The sequence below is a fragment of the Lytechinus pictus genome, chromosome 7 (genome assembly GCF_037042905.1).
Source record: "Lytechinus pictus isolate F3 Inbred chromosome 7, Lp3.0, whole genome shotgun sequence".
Classification (NCBI taxonomy): Eukaryota; Metazoa; Echinodermata; class Echinoidea; order Temnopleuroida; family Toxopneustidae; genus Lytechinus; species Lytechinus pictus.
Genome location: NC_087251.1, coordinates 48942272 through 48961215, shown reverse-complemented (window position 1 = coordinate 48961215; position 18944 = coordinate 48942272). Strand labels below are relative to the sequence as shown.

Here is an 18944-nt window from a genome sequence, read left to right as displayed (position 1 = left end):
AACTTTCTCATAAAAATCTTGAGAAAGCGAAGCGACCAAGCTTGTCATTTGAGCTTGGTCGCGTCGCTGTCTCGCTTTCAAGATTTTTTTGAGAAACTTTACGCGCGTCCTAGCTGCCCCCCCCCCCCCCCCCCCGGTAAAAATTCTGTGTAAGGCCATGATGATAATGTGATAAAAATAATGAAAATGAAAAGTACATATAAATCAATGTGCCATATGCTCTTTTGAGCATGGCCGTTCACAGAATTTCTTTCGGGGGGTGGGGGCAGACGCGTGTAAACGTTCTCAAGTTGAAAGCGAGACAGCGAAGCGACAAAGCTTGTCATTTGGGCTTGGTCCCGTGGCTGTCTCGCTTTCAAGATTTTTTTGAGAAAGTTTACGCGCGTCATGCTCCGGCCCCGGCCCCCCTGGAAAAAATTCTGCGTAAGGCCATGTTGATAATGAGATAAAAATAATGAAAATGAAAGTATACATAAATCAATGTGCCAGGCTCTTTAGAGCATGGTCGTATACAGAATTTCTTTCGGAGGAGGGGGGGGGGGAGCAGACGCGTAAACGTTCTCAAGTTGAAAGCGACACAGCGAAGCGACCAAGCTTGTCATTTGGGCACTTTTCGGAGTTTTAAAAGTGAAATACGAAGGCTTTCGTGCACACTTTTGGTGAATTTTGTGATAATTTTCAATAGAAAAATAAGTTTTTAAAAATTTAGGGGTCATCATGCCCCCGTATATTGTCGTTGCGAGCATTTTGGGGCCAGGGTGAAATCACCCCAAACGCCTCAAACAGACACTCCAAAATGTATTTGAAGTGCATTATTAGAACTGAAACTTATCTCTACACCAGGAAAAATTAACTTAACAAAAAAAGCAACAAGAAATATTTATAAAAAGTAGAAGGGCCTGTACAAGTACACTGATATTTCACTCTCTCAGCTCATATGCACTTGATCGACTTCCATCGAGGATTCGGGCTAAATTCCGCCCGCCACTTCCGGGGACCAACCAACGTAGTATTTCGATGAAGAGCACTCCGTCGATTCACCGGTTGTCCCTACCGTACACGCGCGCCTATGGGGATTGTGAACTGTAGGAAAAATCGTATAAAATTACACTTTTTGATATTTCTACGAAGACGAAGTTATATAGAAAATGAAGAATATTACAATCAGACCATATCCCTAGAAAATTGCTTCAAGAAATGTCATTATGAAGAGGAAATGGACAAAAATTTGTGAAGAAAAATCACGAAAAAGGAAATCGCATCATGAATATTCATATCATGGGCGGTCCCACATTTGCATGTTATAGCGAGTTTTCCATTATTTAATAAATAATGGCATTATTTAATAAATAATGGCATTATTTAATAAATAATGGTTATTTGTATATAAATAATGATTATTTGTATATAATGGCAAACTGTAAAAATTGTTTATAAATAATGATTATTTATAAATAATGGGATATTGAAACAAAATTATTATTTATAAATAATGAAGTAGATATTTCATTATTTAACAAATAATCTTTATTTATAAATAATGGAAAACTCGAACATTAAATAAAAATTATTTATAAATAATGAAGTAGACGTTTTCATTATTTAACAAATAATCATTATTTATAAATAATGGAAAACTCAACAAATTATTTATAAATAATGAAAAACAAATAATCATTATTTATAAATAATGAAAAACAAATAATCATTATTTGTAAATAATGAAAAACAAATAATCATTATTTATAAATAATGAAAAACAAATAATCATTATTTATAAATAATGAAAAACAAATAATCATTATTTATAAATAATGAAAAACAAATAATCATTATTTGTAAATAATGAAAAACAAATAATCATTATATATAAATAATGAAAAACAAATAATCATTATTTATAAATAATGAAAAACAAATAATCATTATTTGTAAATAATGAAAAACAAATAATCATTATATATAAATAATGAAAAACAAATAATCATTATTTATAAATAATGAAAAACAAATAATCATTATTTGTAAATAATGAAAAACAAATAATCATTATTTATAAATAATGAAAAACAAATAATCATTATTTATAAATAATGAAAAACAAATAATCATTATTTATAAATAATGGAATGTCGAACTATTATTATTTACAAATAATGAAGTATTACTTGGAATTATATATAAATAATTAGAAATGATATTTTATATAATAGTAGTTATTTACAAATAAAATGTAAATTATATATAAATAATAGTTATTATTTAATAAATAATGATTATATAACAAATAATTGTTCTATATAATATTGGTACATTCGGCGTCTCATAAATAACTCCCTGTGGATAACATAGAATGCACTGATAGTGAACAAAAATTTTACTCTCATAGCGCAGTCCAATTTTATGCATGCACCTTTCACTGTGAGCACCCACAGGTAGAGACAAGCTATTCCTTTCACCTGCTTTTTATAATCAGTGAGGTTCAGTGTTTGGAATCCACTTTCCATAAATCAGAATGTTGATATGTTGGGCAATACTTTAAAAAAGTCTCTCAGTGGGACAAAGACTTTAGTTCAAATGACCTTTATCTGCAGATGGTCAGATGTCTCACTTTCTCATTCAAAATCACACAATTAAAATGTACTATATGTTCCGTTTCTCCCCTTACTTGTTTTGATTTGAAGTTTGATTTTATTACCCCCTACCCTTAGAACGGAGATACAAGAACATGAAATGTGAAAGGTATGTGCTGCATGTACACAGTATTACAATAACATCAACAACTCAGATTATGAAATTACTACACTTGTATGCCATTCTTCATCCAGTAACAAGTCGTAATATAAATATTCAACATCCAGTTTAGAAGCCTTGTCATCTGTTATTTCATCCAACATTCATATGTGTACTTATCCATCCTACTCCCCTACATTGATCATTTACAAGCCAAAACAACCTGAAACTTGTCTTGGTTTTGGCTTTAATTCTAGTACTCTTGGTGTATTTCTGGTCATGTTATAACTTTGGGTAACGGGGGGGGGGGGGGGGGGGGGAATTATGACCCCCTTGAAATTTTGGCCACAGATATTAAACATAATTCTAGATAAATGTTTGCATGATGAAAGTGGCATAATAATGTATATTGAGATGCAGAACCGATCCCCCCCCCCCCACGAACCCCAGTGGTATCAGGTTGATGTCCTCACTGTTTTATCACGTCTTAATAAAATAAGTCTTGACTTATTACCGGACCCGTGCCCTTCAGAAGCTTATTAATGACAACAAAAACTAAATTAACTCCTCTCTTTTTGTGACCACTGAGGATAAGGGATTGTAGATGTCTCTTTTCAATGATGAAAATTTGCAAAATTGACACTTTGTGATCCAAAAGGAAACACAATTTCTGTGGATCACCAAACACAGTTTGAAACTGGACAACTTTTTTTTCACCAGCCCCAAACAACCTTAAAAATCTCACAATAAATTCACAATAATAAAAAGATGCATGTCATGACCCCCACTCCTTGCTTTCCTACCATTCCACCCTTTTAAAAATTAATTTCTCTTTATTATGGACTTTAAATGAAAATTCTATTCATACACACATTTAACCAAACATCCAATCATCCCTTCATAATGTTCATGTTATGGTTACATGTAAACCTGTCTGCCAAGGTGACCAAATAGAAACTGAAATATAGCCAGTGGGGACAGGCAGGTTTTATAGACGGGTACTATACACATATTCCTTTCAAATGGAAGACAATCTTGGTGGCCACTAAAGACAGGCTTTCACTTTAGACAGGTGGTCACTAAGACAGGTTTGACTGAATTTATGATAAAGTACTGAAGAATCTGACAAGGTGTTCTTTTCAGTATAATTTATTTTGTTATGAAAAGAAGATATTTTTTAAGCAAAGGCAACCAAGAGCTCTCAAATGCATAATAATTTAAAAAATCCACAGACAAAGAACATGAACAAAACATCTTATGGTATATATTTGTGAATGTGATAGTTCACCAAATTTTATGCTTCAAATGTCTAAGTGTGATAAACTAACATCTCTGTGATTCAAGAAAGTGAAACTTCCTCAAAAAGAATATTCATACCTTCATATATTATACAGTACTGCTCAAGGAAAACAAATCTGTAAATTAAAATATACTGTCTAAAAATGAAAGTTCCTTTTTTTCTAAAACCTCTTCAGGGTATTTTTCATTTCAAGTTTTATTTTTTTTAAACAAAGCCCCTATAACCAAAAAAAAAAATATGAAAGAACCATAAAGTACTCTGACAAATGTGACAAAACCTTCTCATTTCATACTTCATCATTTTTTTGTTGTTGTTGAGAAGCTTCCCAGTTATGAATAACATAAAGCTACAATACTTTGAAAGTAATTCAAATTCTAGGTCTGTAAAACAATAACCAAAAAATACTTCTTGGAAAAAGCTGAAAAGTCATAGAGAATGCTCACAGAAAACTGCTAAGTAGGTTGATATCAATGATTTCATAGAAAAGCAGTTAAGCCTTTATAAGTCAATGTAAGTTTAAGTCGACTTTATAAATCAAAGCAATTTTTCATATTATGAGAATGTTTCACAAAGAGTTAATTGTGAATTAAAAGTTTTGCATAAGTGCCAGTGCACGTGTTATTTAATTGGCTGTTTCATAAAGCTGTTTGTAAGTTAAGAGCCACTTTAAGAACGACTGGTGAACCTTTCTTACGCGCTAAACCATCGCCAATGGTGTATACCATTTACCAAAAGAAAGGATCACCAGTCGTTCTTAAAGTTGCTCTTATCTTACGAACAGCTTTATGAAACACCCACCAGGCAATCTAATTGATTACTATCCACATTATTCATAAAATTTGTCATCTGGTTTTAACAAAAATAGAGAGATATCCATGTCAAGACAGACTTTTTTAATGGAACATAAACCTACTTGATTTCTTATAGTCTTTCAGATGAATTTGTCACACAAAACCTAAAGGTAACAAAAATAGTAAACAGTGAAACTGTTATTTTCCCCAAGCAAAAAAGGACAGAGGCCACTGAAGTCAAAGGTATAGGAAAAAGATATCCCCACTAAAAATTAATGATGTGGTTCATATGAAGAAATAATAATTATGTTTGTAATATAAATTCAAATAATTACTGAAATGAAATAGAATCTGCTATGACATTTGTGTCATGCAGCAATTCCTTTTATAGATTCAATTTTTCTAATCATTCATAATATTAAAAGGGAATATGTTTGAAATTATTAAACACATGTTCATACACATAGATTCATAGGAAATTTTCTTTGGTAAAAGCATTTTGATGAAAAAACCTGTATACAATTGAGAGGGAGAGTATATCACTCAATTACAAATCAATTAATTTGAAAGCAGGGTGTTGAATAGAATGGCTAACGCTTGGAAAACAATTCATTACACTGAACTAGTAAAGAACATTGTTTTGTCCCCCAACACACTGCCACTTTGAATTACTTGCTCTCAATGTCAAATGAAATAAACTTGAAACAGTGATTCTCCAGTCCTGCCTTATGCCAATGTACATTCGGATAATCTTCATATATATAGGGCCTACTCTTTAATCAAACCGTCATAAAGATGTCATCAATATCGATTCTAAAACATGAAGTTCATTTGGGATCTCTATTAAAAACACCCCAAACAGTGCATGAACTTACATGTTCACATTAGTTCTGGAAAGGCATATTGCGTAATGAATGATGTAAAGATAAAAAGGAAATTATTCATCATTTTAGGGAGTATGTGTTATAAGATTTACAGATCAAAGAATTAAGAAAATGTTAATTTTTTGTATTGTGCATCGTGGATGATTATATTCTTGTACAATGGAACGTGTTGCACCAGAAAAAGGAATCAATACTTGTGAATATAATTGATCACAATGTTTTGGTATTATATCCGAATGATACAACCGTTCACATAAAATTATTTTGAAGCTGCAACTAATATTGAATATTTTGGTATATCTTATCTTTTCCAAATACCATACTTTAAGCAGAACGTGTAAAGAAACAAAAAGAAATGAAATTTAAAGTGATATATAAATACAGAAAAAAAAACAAGAAGGAGCTCTTCTAAGTCTCTGTTTATGTACCATGTAAGAAAATATCATAATTTAATTAATTTAGCTCCTCATTTCATCATCTTTTCATGAAAGTCCATATGGGAGAAATCCATGTTGGCGTACAAAAACTTACAAACTTGAGTTATTTAGAATTGGTCGGTCACTTCGTCCCGTTTCACAGTATCTACATGATGCGACCAGTACTCTTTCTGTTTCTCGGCGACTTGTTGATATCTAACCAACATCCTCATCCTTGCTCTATGTTCAATCTCACTCATCTCCATCATCCTCCGCATCCGCTCCACCTTCGATTTCTCAAAGTCCAGCTGCGCCTGGAGCAATTCCATTCTCTTCCCGTGATCCTCGTCGGTACGCATCTGCCGCTCTGCTTCCTCGACACTACTTCTTCTCTCAGCGATTGCCGACGACTCCCCGTCTCCGTCTAGAAGCACGACTGGCGACGCTGATGAGCTGGGCCGACGGGGTTGATGTGCGTTGCTCTGATTGGTGTACACTTTGTCACGTGGTCGCTTGTTGTTGCGCGATGACGAGCTGATGGAATGTCGAGAAGATAGTGATTCTGCGGCGTCGCCCATGGAGGATGAGACCGATGGCGCCCGAGGGATGCGGTCCTGGCTGGTATCACTGGCGGCCAATGGAGGTGTGTGAGTGTGTCTGGTCGATGACGACGTGGATGCTCCTCCTCCCATCCCTCCAACAGGCGAGGTCGATCCGTTCCATATTTGGTTTTCTTGTGATGCATCGCCGATATCCGTTTGCAGGTGGATATCTTCGCGATCACCTACATATGAATAAATGATAAAACAAGAAAACTGAAGTTTTCCCACGGATAAGCCTCATGTTTACAAAACAATACAGTTCTGTTAAGCGTGCCATTTGTCTTATGCTGTATGACATACATTTTTTTGTATAATTTGATTTTAAAAAATCACAGCTTAATATAATGCTTTCGATGACATCGTTTAGATCGATCGAAAGTCAGTGATTTAAGGATAGTAATATTATATTGCAGAGCATTCCAAATAATTGCAAGCATACCGACGCCATACATGTAATTGTTAATGAATATCACAAATAATGTGACGATTTCGAGGTAAAAATCAACAGCTTTACATTATCTTGTCAATATAAATGCTGCACTTCCAGTGGCGTACCTAGGATTTTCCACAGGGGGGCAAAACCGTTCAAAAAAAAAAAAAAAAAAAAAAAAAAAAAAGGTCTTCAAGCTCGTCAGGGGGGGGGGGGGGGGCAAAAAATGTCTTTCAAGGTCGTCAGGGGGGCAGGGATACGTCCTTTGCATGGGTTGTGGCTCGTCAGGGGGGGGGGGCAGACTGCCCCCCCCCCCGTAGGTACGCTAGTGTGCACTTCCCTCCTTTTTCATGGATAACTTCCACCAATCAAAAGATACAAAGCTAAAACTCCACCTACATGTACATATATCAATTTTAAATCTATTTTTAATTGTCAAATTCTTTTGAGTTTATTGTGAATATCCCTCAAATAGGCTCCGAATGAACTGCATATATTCTTTTCCACTCACTTCTCTATTAATTTCTTCTTCATCTGACTCTTCCCGTTACTAGGTCCTACTGAATTAATATAATATAACGTGGACGTATCACCTCAAACACATGATTGCCTTTCAAATTGCCATCGTGTCGACCCATTTTGCATAAGACAAGCCCTCATACAGGCATGCATACCCCTCCCCTATCCAACCCCTTAACATCTAACAGAATTCCATCCAACAATAATTATAGAAGTGTTGTGATTCCAATCCACAATTCAAACTAGTATATATGTTTTGTATACGTTACGATCTCAAAGGTTTGAAATACAAACATCTGCACGTATTCATTTTCAATGTCAAACTTGGAATTATCCCAAGTTTGGAATGTAACTCACCGAGTTAGAAAACGTATTATAGGCGACATAATTTAGGCCTTGACATGTAATATTGCCAAAGATTATTGTCATTTACTCTGGTAGATATTGATTCCTAGAAGTAAAAAGGTATTTTTTCTTTCATTGATCAAACGAACTCGCTTATATGAATATATCATTTGGCTTGGTTGTTATCAGTGTGCGGGTTTTCTATGTGGGAGATATGATTCATACAGAAATTTTTATTGTAGTTTATGTTGCAAATATGCTTCTTAATGCCCCCCCCCCCTTCCTACATTCCCGTCGTGCCCCCCTTTTAGACAACGTTACTCAACGGGGAAAAAATGTTGCGGCGAGATAAGGGCTTGCTATAAAATAATAAACATTTCTAATAGTGGAATTGCCAAATACAGTCGTGGCAATACACGCTCTGTTGGCCTACGTTTCCAGCTACGATCAATGCCCAATTGATGTCAAGTACATGGCAACGATAACTCGTTCCTCGTTCCCCTTGGCAACGAGACAACCAGTGTACTTTGCAAGCTTTGTCAAGTGAACAATGAATGCATCACTAACACTGGGCTTGAAAAAGTACGATACGAAAATGACATGGTTCGCAGCAGGATGAAAGAGATATGAAAGAGTACGTTGTTTATAAACACATAGTGGTGTCACACAAGGGGCACCATGCACGATTCCAGCCCGCAAGTGACGAACGGTCAAGATGTTTTGACTCAGGTTGCAAACATTCTTTTTTTAATTAATAGTAAAAGTACATGGAATACACAATTTTCCTTTATTTCTGGCAACACCCGATTCAGAGAAAACAGTTTTCCATGAGTTCAAGTACTATAATCTTTCTATTCGACCAGGTGAAAATATAGGGTTCTGCATGGATATTACTGTATACCGGGTACATCTTATAACAAGTCCAACCTAACAAGGAGTTGATTTGAATAAAAACAGAAAATTCAACAAGCTTAACGTTGAAAATTTCATCAAAATCGGATGTAAAATAAGAAAGTTATGACATTTTTAAGTTTCGTTTAATTTCACAAAACACTATTATGCACATCCTTGTCTGTTGCAAATGACATCACTCACTCACTATTTCTTTTGTATTTCATTACATGAAATATTCAAATTTTCTCCTCATTGTCCTTTGAAACAAAATTTCAACCCTCCCTGAACATGTGGAATTATCATTGTTTATAATTTCATGGTTCAGTCAAGTAGGCCCTTATTGTCAAATCTGTAAAAATTGAAAAATTGTATATTTCAAACAATAAAAAACAAAAGAAATAGTAAGTGTGGGACATCATCGACTCTCTCATTTGTATTTCACTGAGTTGTGCATATAACTCTTTTGTAAAAAAATAAGCGAAACTTTAAAATGAAATAACTTTCTTATTTTACATCCGATTTTGATGAAATTTTCAACGTTAAGCTTGTTGGAATTATTATCTATTCATTCAAATTAACATTTTTCTGGGGTAGACTTGACCTTTAATTACACATCCGTGAAAAAATGTAATACTTAACTAAAAATAGATGTCCTTATACGTCAAAACAAAGATGAGTAGAACTAGGTCTACTGGTGCTGGCCAAAATTTCAATGAAATTGATATCCACCCCCCCCCCCCGAATATTGCACGAAGATCCACCTGGTCTTTATGGATAGCTATAGATTTTCAATGTTTGTAGTATATTCATGTTGTATATGCCCATGGGCGGCGTTCCGGGGGGGGGGGGTGGGTCTATTGGAGAGTGTCGCCCCACCCTCGGGGACCAACAGCCCTCAAAATAGCTGCACATGGTTGTTACTTCTTCATCTGACCAATTGGGAACAGCCGTCCTTACATCCAGAAATCCATGGGTTAACTAAAGTTATTGTATTGCTATTTATCGCCCATTCCCCCCCCCCAAAAAAAAAAAAAAAAAATTATAATGATAAAGAAAGGAATAGACGCTTTACAGCACAAGTCCACCCTAACAAAAAGTTGATTTGAATAAATAAAGAATAATCCAACAAGTATCACACTGAAAATTTCATCAAAATCCGATGTAAAATAAGAGAGTTATGACATTTTAGAGGTTCACTTATTTCACTCAACAGTATATGCACATCCTGGTCGGTATGCAAAATGAAGAAACTGATGACGCCATCCACTCATTTCTTTTGTATTTTAATGATAATATTATAACATTTGTAGGGCGCTTAATACAGACGATTCTAAGCGCTCAGTTTTCTGCCTATCAATTAAATTACCGGGGAAAATAAATAGTCTTAATGAATTCAAAACAAAGTTGAGAGAAACAAACGAAAGATGTGCGCCTCCATAAAGACCAACCCACAACTGATCTAGACATTGATAAGGTATTCTATTATATGAAATATTCTAATTTTCTCCTCATTCATTGTCAAGTGACATGTGGAATTAGCATTAGCATCAGTCAAGTTGTCTTTATTGAAATCTGTAAAAAACAAAATATTGGATAATTCGAACAGTAAAAAAGAAAAGAAATAGTGAGGGACATCATCGACTGTCTCATTTGCATGTTACTGAGTTGTGCATATCACTGTTTTGTGGAAAACAAGCAGAACTTTATGTCATTGCTTTCTTATTTTACATCCGATTTTGATGAAATTTTCAGCGTTATGCTAGTCTGAATTTTATCTCTATTTATTCAAATCAACATTTTTCTTGGAAGGACTTGACCCTTGACTGTACGTGTGCCCCGTTATTACTCTCTCAATCCAGAGTCGTCATTACTATATAGCTTATTGACAATAGGCTAATCATGTTTGATCTCAGTATCTCGTGAAGAAAATGAACATACCAAACAGGTTCACATGTGTATATTTAACCAGGGAACTGGGAGGTGGTGTAAAGTAGTATGTTACCGTAGGGTTCAGTCACACCAACGAAACCAATCGATGGCGATATATGTCATTGGACTAGCTTTGGTCAGTATCTAGTCGGTTTCGCTGTGAATTTCGATGTGACTGAATCCATCAGCCGACAGTCCACATGTTGTAAAGCTCGTGAGAACTACCAGGTGCAAGTTCAAGTCACTTAAAGGTCTTTCATCCTGTCGACATCAAACCAGTTTCTATCCTATTAACTATGCACTGAAGTGAATTTAATGTCTTCCTGATAGTCGGACACTTCTAGCCTTAAGAACAAGTAGCTAAGTATCTGCTACAATATTACGGATATATGACATGAAAATTAAGCAAAATGTGGATCTTTTCTTTTCATTATTAAATTGTCACCACTGTCCAACATTTCACCTACCTGGTTCTAGCTTGTGAGCAAATTCCGTGGCCATTTTCTCACCACATATTTCTTTCATATACTACACTACAAATTGGATGCATCCGAGAATTAATCAACAATGGTACGCCAGGCTTTGCGATCTGACATAAGAGTTGGTAATGTAACAAATTATGTATATCCCTACATATGCAATCTTCCTTCTCACTTTTGGAACAGTGACCAGCAAATCTCATACGTTTACTTACCGTGGTGGAGATAGGTGGGAGATCTCCATAAATTTCATCTTTTGTTGTATGATCTCTCCAACTAATATTTTGTACCCTCAATAAAAGTCGAGTATATGTGCCATCTAGTCTCTTTTAAGTATACTTTTTGAATGACCATGTTTCTGAACCATGCATAAGGAGACTGTCTACATGCACATAAACAAGAGTTTTGTTGACAGAGAAATATTTGATTCCCTGATCAAATGCAGCTTATTACATATGCATTCCCATGCAAATGCTTTCCTAGATAAAAAGTCTTTTCTTGACTCTCATATGTAGGCCCTATCAACCTATAAATACTTCAATCCTCCATTTCTTTAAGCTTGGCCCCTTCCCTTGTCAGTATTGATGCATGATCATGAGCTTTGGGAATTCAAGTAGAGGCCATACTGTACTTTGCAGATGCGTCTTCTACTCTAAAATCGACACCAATCACAAGAGCACCCCCTCCACCAAAAAAGATGAGGCTTTTTTTAATAGTACATCTCCATTGTTAAATCACGTTGATTTTAAAGTCATTTGTGATTACATAAGATTACTTCGATAGTGGTGAATACAGTTTATATTGTTTATAAATTATATATAACTATTTCCGGAGTGCGTCAAATAAGGACATGGCAGCCTTTTCAAAGTAGTCGAGGTTGCGAGTATTTTATTTTCACAACCAATTTATCAAACCAAATTGAAATATATAGTTCTCAATACGAACTATATTTCCAATCAATGCATCTATTTCCTCAACGAGATTAGATTGTTCGGATTTAGCTCGTCTTCAAATTCCTGAAGAAACTCTCATTTGATGAGTCCTTCCTTGTTCATTCACCCAATTATTCCCTGGTTAAGTTTTATTATCGCTGTATATAAGAGATCGCAATGCAATATGATTGTAGCAAACGACTTTGTATTATCTACCGCATAGTTGCCTAAAGTGGAAGACCCATATTAGCAATGGGTATATGCAAAGTCTGTACAAGCAGACTATGGTTGTCGAGTGGGTGGGTTTAAGTTCGAGATACAACGATAGCACACCATCGAGTTACGTAGAAATGTACATACATCATCGGGGAGAAGAGCCTTAAGAGATGCAGGGCATCCTTCACTTCCGAACACACTTCGGATTCGCGCCAATTTACAGTGCATGCAGGAACTGCGTAGATATACTCCAGACTTCTAATTACCATGGTTCGTTTGTTTGTTTTGGCTATGTTGCCACAATTCGAAAAGCGGATTCCAACACCCATTATCAATTTTAAGCCATGCATGAGAAATCCAGATCCCATCAATTTTTCATCATGCAGCATAAATCAAATATTATGTTGAATATATGCATATATTGACGTAAATTAGTAAATATCAAAGATCCAAATTACTTTCGTCGATATGAAAAGGTCACAAGAAAAAAAAAACTGCCTGATGCATGAGTGAAATAGGTACAATCATTATTGCAGCGCAGGTGTGCAGGCCTATACATCCGTAGGGGTATAACAACTTTACATCCATTCAAATGCTGCTGTTTGGGGGAAGAAATGGGCATTGGTATGAAATTGTCATGATTGGAAGTCAATGTTATGTCTTAAAAGCCAAATGTAAAATCAGTATTGATTGGACGTCTTCCGTGGCGTACCTAGAAAACACCGCCAGGAGGGAAATACTAACCCCCTGACCCCCCACCCCCCCCCCAAAAAAAAAAAAATAAGAGAGAGGTCAAATGTAATTTCGTTATCTCGTATATTTTTTACACCCTCCAATAAAAAAAAATCATCAAAATTCTGTCAGGTGGTGGGGCACTCTGTCCCTTCCCCCGGCCACTCAGGTTCTCTCGTGGCAATGGCGTAGGGCCTACTGATGGCGTATAGATGGGGGGGGGGGGGGGAGGTGGGGCTGTGGGTCATGGACTTCCAAAATTTTCACGACCAAGGAAAATAATACAAGGAAAAGGGGGTGAATATGACATTATTTTCTGAAAATTAAGTCAAAATCTGTTACAAAATTACACTTTCGTATTAAAAATGTCAACATTTTTGCTCACTCGCATCGCTTGCAGCTTTCTTAGAAATTTTTGGCCCCAAATTCCATGTCTGGCCCCCTCAAAATTTCGGGCTCATTACGCCACTGGCTTATTGTTATTTTTTGAAATCGAAATACATGTGATCTTTATTGCTAGTAATTCTTCACCTCTCGCAACCTTCATTTTTTATAATGATATCGATGAATTTTATAAGCTCTGCATTTGATACGCGGAGATCAAAAATTGATAATTGATCTCCAGAATGTTATAATTTTTATTCCGAACAATTAAGTCAAGCGTTTGAGCGAATGATCCCTGTCTTCAATTTCCTCGGGGGGGGGGGGGGAGGGGGGACATGAAAGGAAATAGACTCTCAAGTCATATTTCAATAAGAGAGATAATTTATTACCTATACAGCCTCTTCACTTGAGTCATTTGAGTGGGTCAAATTGCACGAGTTACAATTAATTCACATCAATGGCGTCTTTGAAATGTATCTCAATTAGTACAAGATTGAGATTAATCAAAATAATTACACTGTTGAAAAATAATGAATATTAATTTGAGTGAGGTATTAGTACTATTGGATCTATGATTCCTCCTGGTATTCTCATTCTCATTTCATATCTACGCACGTCTTCAAATTTAGTCGGGGGAATGGGGGGGGGGGGGCGCTATGGAATGAATGATACTATCAAGTCAAATTCCAGTAACAGACAAAAATACCTCTTAATTTTGGTGTACCATGTCATGAAAGAGTTTCAATTAATATAACTCAATCGAAATTTGTCTCATCGAGTAAAAATAAGCTGAAGTATTTGTGATCAATCCCCATAATGGTATAAATTTGAATGAACCTCAACTTTATTATAGTCTAGTTATTTCCCTCGTTTTACCAAGGTCCTCCTTGGTCTAACCGGATCTACGATTTCCAATGTACATTACATTATTTACACCAGAGTAGTATTACCATTCAACTGTGTGTTTGTTATCTCTCAGTTTAGAGACCAAGTAGATCTATGTTGTTGTTGTATGATAACCATTCTCATCTTGCAGCCTATTATAATACAGCGACAATTACGCTTCGCACTGATGTATACACGTGCATACTGTGCATGTACATACTTCACTCATTTTTGAACTCGCAATTAATGTTGCCTTAAAAGCTGAGGTATAAAAGAAAAGAAAATTACCATCTTCTCCCGGTGCTTCTTCTGCTATCCAAGCGTCAGCGACGAAGCTGCCAATTAATTCATCGTCTGGCGGGTGAGATATGGGAAGTCCGTTGGGATGCCGCGGATCACCATGGGGGGTAGTCAAAGGCAAGGGGAGATTCCCGTTCGTCTCTGTGGCATCCAGATGATCTAGATCATCGCTAATCTCAATCGGTTCGGTGCCCATAGGCGCCACCATCTCCTCCTCGTCATCGTCATCATCGAACTCCCCTTCGTTGTCATCCTCCTCTTCTTCGTCATCTTGTTCAACGCTCCCACCCATGAATTCCCCCACCCCCATCATACCAGATGTGAGATGGGAGGGGTGGGTGAAGTCTGAGAGATGGTGTCCGTTGTGGCCGCTCATGTCCTCCTCTATGTCAGCCTGTTTTACTTCACGGCGCGCCCTCCATTTCATATTTTCCCAGCACTTTCGCAGTTGTTTGGCATCGCGAATTCTCTTATCGACGGACTGAGAGTTGAACTTTTGCGTTATGAGCTGCCAGGCGCGCTTCTTTTCATCAAGCATATTCTGGTTGATGGCTTTGCGCTCAAGAATCCCAATATATTTATTGACTAAATTTTGAAGGAGGGTCCTGTCAGACGATTCAAATTTGTAGCGAGGTAGTCTTTTTCGTAGCATGCTACGTGGTTTCAAAGTATTCGCCTGGGACATCATGCCTGTGTCAATGATCAGATTACTATCTGTCAATATTTGAATAAGATGTCGATCAAGATTATCAGAATAGCATATGGCCCAAATACAATTCACTTTATTAAACAATTTTCCATGATGTTGGAGGTGTTTGAATGTTTAAATTGCACTTTGGTAGATATCAGATCTAACGACTAAATACCAGTCTCGACAAATACTCCTCTTTATCCTTTGAGCATCTAGTTTCGATCAAAGTTCTTTGAAGGGATTTGAGTGTATGTTCAAATTCCATGAAGCGTGCCGCATTTATTTCAAGACGATATAGCACTATATCATCCGCATTTAAAAAGGCACATGCAGACAATTCGCTCCGGGAATAATGAGAGACGATGACAATGACAGGAAGATCGACAGGCGTACTCAACTTGATATACACGAGAAGAGTAATGGTGTAATTCATTAGCTGCCCTGACTGTATATATGTGCGTGTATACAAACGATGTTCATTCGTTGCTATGGGTGGCAAGGCTAATAATGCCAAGGTCAATCGCGTTGTAAAACTGAAGTCATGGGCCGGGTCTATCTGGTCAACATCTGAAACAAACCATAGAAACAAATGAGATAATTTTGCGCGAAATCTGGATTTAATTCCACTGGTGGTATATTGGTGTTCAAACAGCAGGCATCCATTCATTAACGTTGGTTGCTGATGAAATGGGAATGGTATACAGTTCAGTCACTCAATGATAATTCTTGCTTGATTTAAAGTAGAATTGCACTTGATCACCTTCCCCAGCTATTTATCCATAAAATGATGTATTTGTATCTCCAAATGTAAAATAAGTTGGCATTCATTTCAGCAAAGAATATCCCCCACCAGTGCGATGTAAGATTAGGCCTGCGTGGATATGCTTCATACGCTTGTACAGTGTACTTCCAATATCAACAGCACACCACGCACACCATGCAGTTGGCTACACCTCAATTATAATATAGACAAGAAGCACTACTCTTGTCTAGGAGAGCCACGCTCTAAAGCTCTTTCTGTTTCCCCTACAGCCCCTACGTCACTCACGTTCTTGCAATCCAAGGACCCACGCTAAGTCCTGCCCACAAGCGCAATCTTTCCCGCGCTAACCGATAGGAGTGACCTTTGTATCATACCCTGTCGTGCTTGCACTGGAAAATTCTGATCATTTTCCGGAGCACTTGAGTCTCCCAGTGAGTGAATGCTTGATAGATTAGACATGTGTGTCGCCCTTGCACTGGCTGGTTGGCTGGATTGCACAGGGAGATTCAAAGCCAGCCAGCCACGTACACACAATAGCTCCTCGCTGATATTCTGCGAGGATGTCGGTACCGTGTGTTTTGTGTGTTCAGTGCTCGCTCTGGCGCGAAAGAGAGAGAGAGATCGAAAGAAAAGAATCCACAGGCGACTCCAGGCACACATAGACAGGCAGGGTTTTCAAGAGGTCATTGAGGAAACAGCTTGCCAAGTGTGGCATATGTGTGAGGCATGTCTGGTGTTCCTGCATAAATTATGACTCAAGGGGAATGTGTGCATTAGGGAATATAGGAAGTACAACATAGACAGCGCTCCGGCGTAAGCAGCGTTACAACTTCAGAGACCACATGACATTATGGCCGATCTCTTTCCAGAAACTGTTGCAAATAAATAAGTTTATTGCTTGATTTGAAATAAACTGCACTGAGTGGCGCGGATCATATTATTCGTATTATTGGGACTTTCGCAAATCAAATGAAAGTAAATCTAAAAGACCATCCACTTTAGACCTACAAATACAATTTCACACAATGATCACCCTCTGAAGATTTGGAGCTTTGCATGCGGTGGCTCCAGAAAATGCAAATTATGGGGGCACGCCCGTATAGTAGGAATGATGAATGGTTCGCAGGGCAAATACTAACATGCGATGAATAAGGGAATGTAACAGATCGAGATTTTCTATAATCCAGGAATCATCAAGGATTGGAATCCTTGTTTAGGATAGCTTGGCTATTTCAAAAGGACTAGCTACATGTACTTAAAATCCAGACACTCCCCGGTACTCCCTTTGCGGTACTGAAAAAGAAGACTATCTCGATTCTCTGTAACTTCGGTTTCAGTATGTATACAGCACTTGCGATTTGCTATAATGTGTATGCATATGGTTTCATTATTATTGTCATACTCTGTGTACTATTATAAATTGTCTTTGTCACAGCTTCGGTTTGTGGGTGAAGTAAAATTATGTAGAGGGTGACCCGTAACTTTAAGTTAGTACAAAATGAGAGGTCTCTGCATGTAGTATACGGGTATATCAGGGAGTTGGGAGGGTTATATATCCTGGTACTTTGTTTATGTGCCAGTGTACTGTGTCATTGTAACCCGACTGGCCATGTTTTCCTCCATCGCCTAGGATAGTTTGTGGAAAATAATTAACTATATTGCAAATGCACTTATCTTTGTGAGAGACTGACATTGATACAGTTCAGTGGATTAACGAAAAAGGAAGCCCTTCAGTTGTGCTTTGCATAAGAAAGGGGAAATCCCAGCGAACCGCCTATCATTGCGCTTCCTGAAAACTATATGAAGCCTTGCATCAAGTGTAATATTCGATCATGTACCCTACAGACGACTAGCTCCCTTAGCTCGATCCTCATCATTGGAAGGCACTCCTTGAACACACATGAGACATTCTTACCCATTCGTACGAATTAGCATAGCTCCATGGAATTAGGGATCACCCCTACCCCCACCCTTCGGCTCTCTCCCAGCTTCTCTTTATAGTCTCTTTTATACCGAGTTCCCGTTATATGCTCCCCCTCCCCGCCCTCCCCCAGTCTATCTGTATACCTATAGCTCTTGGTATATACCTCTCTCTCTTTTCCTCTCCCCCTCTCCCTGTCTTTCCTCCTTGCTCTCGGCTACCCTCTATCCACCCCTAACTATCTGTTATATACAGCGTAATACATCGTAGAGCGATTCAGTTGCTAGTGAAATCAGGGAGATAAGAGATATAATGCAGGCATGTGCTATAGGAATGAAAGAGTCGAGTGGCATTCCACGTTCAATATCAAACGTGTAGTCTGTTCTTGTTTCTTCGGTAATATCAAGGAGGTTCAAGGTGCGATCTTGTTCTTCTTCCTCTTCCCACTATTGCGTAGTCTTTCGACTCAGCCATCTTACGGTTATGAATTTTGATGTTCATTTGCACAACATATATAGCCTAACCCGCGGCCTAACCGTTTGGTTTGTTCAATTAAATTTATTACCAAATTACAGTCGATTATACAATTATTGCATGAATCATACATCACATAATTGTTTTTTGAGCTCACATAAAATATTTGTCCCGGCTAAAAATTGCATTTACTGTGTTAAAGGGGGAGCACCCCAACAAAAGGTCTTTTTAGAATAAAAATAGAAAAATCAAACCAGCCTAACACTGAAAAATTGATTAAATTCAAATGATAAAAAATTATATTACAGTTTCGCTTAATTTCAC

The 18944-nt window shown here is 37.1% G+C and overlaps 1 protein-coding gene across 2 annotated transcripts; it reads right to left on the bottom strand.

Moving 5' to 3' along the window:
- Positions 1-3866: 3866 nt before the first annotated feature.
- On the bottom strand, positions 3867-16778 carry LOC129264270 (uncharacterized). 2 transcript variants are annotated; one of them, XM_054902118.2, is made up of 3 exons: positions 16600-16778; positions 14760-16029; positions 3867-6908 (listed from the first exon to the last, which is right to left on the bottom strand). In XM_054902118.2, exons 2-3 carry the CDS (start codon positions 15457-15459, stop codon positions 6253-6255), a joined length of 1356 nt encoding a protein of 451 aa, XP_054758093.2. In that variant the 5' UTR covers positions 15460-16029; positions 16600-16778; the 3' UTR covers positions 3867-6252. The 2 variants fall into 2 exon arrangements, with proteins under 2 accessions (XP_054758093.2, XP_054758094.2); XM_054902119.2 differs by having other exon boundaries at positions 16511-16703.
- Positions 16779-18944: the final 2166 nt, after the last annotated feature.